This window comes from Laccaria bicolor, genomic scaffold (genome assembly GCF_000143565.1).
Source record: "Laccaria bicolor S238N-H82 LACBIscaffold_14 genomic scaffold, whole genome shotgun sequence".
Taxonomy (NCBI): Eukaryota; Fungi; Basidiomycota; class Agaricomycetes; order Agaricales; family Hydnangiaceae; genus Laccaria; species Laccaria bicolor.
This window is the reverse complement of record NW_001889885.1, coordinates 546,338-549,788: the sequence shown is the minus strand read 5'-3', so window position 1 is coordinate 549,788 and position 3,451 is coordinate 546,338. Positions and strand designations below refer to the sequence as shown.

The window sequence follows — 3,451 nt, the reverse complement described above, 5'->3', positions numbered from 1 at the left end:
TGGGGTGGGTGCTCGACGGGCTATTGGGTGTCCAGTAAGTTCGTTTTCAGAAATCAGCATCCCTTGGTCATAATATCCTTCCTGTAGCACGCCGCCTGCTCCAACTTCTAAGCCATCAAGGTCATGTCGACGCTAGGTAAACGCTAGGCCCGTTTGGATCTTTCGACGACCTACCTTCCTTCGTCGCGTCGCTTTCTCATGAACATCGTCGGACTTACATATTTTTTTGGGCACGCATACTTGCACTATCGTTGAGTTATTTGGACTCTCATATTCTTTCATATCTCGTGTCTTTGGGCACTCCTGTATTTCTTGGACTCTCGCGTACTGAATCTCTTGTAACTAAATTTCGTGTGCTAAATTTTCTCTGGTGTACTTAGCTTGTTAAATTTCTGCGTACTTTATCTTGTCTTTCTTGTTGTTACTTATCTTGTCTTTCTTGTTGTACTTATATATTTATTGTTCTTGGTATGAAACCCATATGCCCGGCGCCAGTTCGTCCAAACGAACTTCAGCGTTTGGCGTGGTTGCTCGTGCACGTGATGTTGAGACTCGTCGTTTCGTTCGTGTAGACTCGTCGTTCGCGTCGCTTCGTTGCCATACTATGCTTGGTATGAAACTCGTCCGCCCGGCGCCAGTTCGTCCAAATGAACTTCAGCATTTGGCGTGGTTCCTCGTGCACGTGATGTTGATACTCGTCGTTTCGTTCGTGTACTTACTCGTCATTTCGCATCGCTTCGTTGCCATACTATACCACGTTGTGCGCTAACTACCCATTGGAATGTCCGCTGAAATGGGGGACAAAGGCACGAAAGTGAAACAAAAAAAGACATCGGGGATGGTAAAGGAATTTAGTAGAATGGTTTATAAAAAAATAAAATAGTGACATACCAAAAAAAAAAAGACATATGAGGGCAGAAAATACAGAAATATGGAAGGATAGATGAGGAAGACATATCTGGAGGGATTCTGACAGATGTATCCATGATTTTGATGGGTGGGGAGGACAATTGATGGGATGATGGAATGCAGGCCAAAAATAGAGGTGGCAAAACGCCAAAAACAAAGGCAGCAAAACATCTCAAAACATGCATTGATGGAAAATTCAAGCAGAGAACATATATGCATGGTTTCGGATGATGGAAATGGTTTCCAAGGAATCATTTTGGTCAAAGAAGCTGAGGAAACTAAAAATAGCCACATGGAATGATGTATTGATGGCTAAACCCTATGGAAAACATTTCTCCAACATGAAATACATATAAAACCCAACCTAGGGTTATTTTATCCACATGGAATCAAAACAGAACAGTTTTTTTCGAAAATTCCGGGCATTTATTATGAGAAAATTGAGTGTGGAACATTCTTGCTTTTTGGAAAGTGGTTGAATGCAGGCCCTATGCAATAGCATCTTGTGCTCAAGTCCATAGGGATTTGGTCAATTCTTACAGCTAGGGCTGGTGTTACCGGGGTGGGTTGGGATGGAGGAGGGGGGGGGACTCACCTCTGAATGACAACGAACGACGACATCGTCGTCGTTCGTCGTTTGGTTGCCACGTCGCTGATAGCGACGTGGCATCGGTGACGTGGCGTTCCCGTGTTTGGTGGTCGTGGTTGCCGGTTGACAAGCGTTGTGGGTGGTGGTGACCACGGGTGATGGTGGTGACCACGGGTGATGGTGGTGACCACGGGTGATGGTGGTGACCACGGGTGATGGTGGTGACGTGGCGATGGGTGGGCGTCGTCGACGATGGTGGTGGTTGAGATGAGAGAGTGGGTTGTTTGTTTCTGATGCCCAAATCAAGCGTCGGAAATCAAGCGTCGGCAAACGCCGACGCTTGATTTGGGCATCAGAAATTCTGTTCCGTCTCATTCCGTGGCTATTCCTTCCGGGTGATCACTGGAATCATTCCGGCGGAATTTGAATTCCATTCAAAATTCCGCGGAATTGTTTGATAAATTTGGCAGGGCCCTCTGCCAAATTTGATTCCTCTGGAATTCCAGGAATTCCCTGGATTCCGCCGGATTCCAGCAGGAATCAGTGGAGGACAATAAAGACCTCCAAAACGGTACCCCACTTTGGTAAGTGGCTCGAAACCTGAGAACTGATTGTGTTTTGACAAACACGGGCTCTCAGGATGCTCCGTTGCGCGAGTGGGCTGGAAAGGATTGGTGTGATCCAGGATATAGGGAGGAATATCTGCTTGAATTGCTTAGGCTTGAAGGGCGGGGGGGGGGAACACTTCCATGGGTGCATGTCGTGCTCCTCCCCGGCTGGAATCTACCGCTGTGAGGATTGTCTGGGACCATTAGCAGAGTGCTTGAACTGCACGCTCAAGCGCCATCGTCAGTTACCTCTCCACATCATCAATGTCAGTTGATCATGAGACCTTCATTCACTTTTAGTTGACTGATCAATTGTTTTAGAAATGGGATGGCGCAGGTTTCGACAAAGTATGACTGAAAGACTTGGGCCTCAGAGTTCAGCTCGGCCACCCTGCCAGTTCTCGATGTGTCACGCCACAACCTGGACACAAGGACTTTATGGTCCTTCACACAAATGGGTTGCACTACGTTGCCGTGGATTTCTGTGGATGCGACAACAGGATAAGCAATCGGCAGCAGCTCCTCTGAAGCGAGTGGTTCCCTGCAACCATTCACCAACCTCAGACTTGTGCAACTTTTCATCTACTCAAAACATTCCACGTCATCACTTTGGCAGGCAGTTATCCGCTCACGAATACTACAAGGCCATGGAGTACCTGACTGACAATACGGAGTTGAACGTTCCAAAGGTAAGTGTTGTCATTTCTGACCATTTGCCATCGCTCATATTTCCCTTTTTTTCCTAAGACGGGTTATAAATCGTTCATGCGAATGATTCGCATGTTTCGACATCTCAAATTGATGAAACGTGCAGGATGAGGCAACATTCAAGGAGGTCTTGTCGCCACTGGGGCCAGAGACCTTGCCCCTGACTGTCCAGCATGTCCAGTCCCAGGTGTCAACCTGCCGGCCAACTTGAAGGATGTTGACTCGAAGTGGAAGTGAGTAGAGTGATAAATCCATATGTGATTGTTGCCTGACCATGGTTCTCATTGTAGATTCCTTTACCTTCTGATCATAGTGATGGATGCCAACTTTCGACTTAAGAACCTGATGTGATCATCCATCGCTAAGGACCCTGGCCTACACACCGGGATGGCCTATTTTCCCAATGATAAGCCATACCGTGAACATGTTCTCAAATACGCCACCCAGAAAGATGTAAGCGGCTCTCATTATCAACTTTTATCACAAAACCAATGTCTTCATAGATAAGCAACTGTAGTGGTTTCAAAATGTTGGCTCACGCTGAGACCAAGTTCTCCACTGGGTTGCGTTCCACGGGCGTCGGAATGGCTCTTTGTGCCCACCATGAGATTGTTCGTGGAGGGGGGGTGCAGACTAC

General features: G+C 47.1%; 1 protein-coding gene across 1 annotated transcript; it reads left to right on the top strand.

Annotated features, from left to right (window-relative positions):
- Positions 1 to 1,694: 1,694 nt before the first annotated feature.
- Positions 1,695 to 3,025, top strand: LACBIDRAFT_327892 (uncharacterized protein; the record flags this gene model as incomplete). Its single annotated transcript, XM_001881905.1, has 6 exons — positions 1,695 to 1,734; positions 1,969 to 2,082; positions 2,218 to 2,372; positions 2,428 to 2,454; positions 2,607 to 2,795; positions 2,921 to 3,025. 6 exons carry the CDS (start codon positions 1,695 to 1,697, stop codon positions 3,023 to 3,025), a joined length of 630 nt encoding a protein of 209 aa, XP_001881940.1.
- Between the last annotated feature and the right edge of the window lie 426 nt (positions 3,026 to 3,451).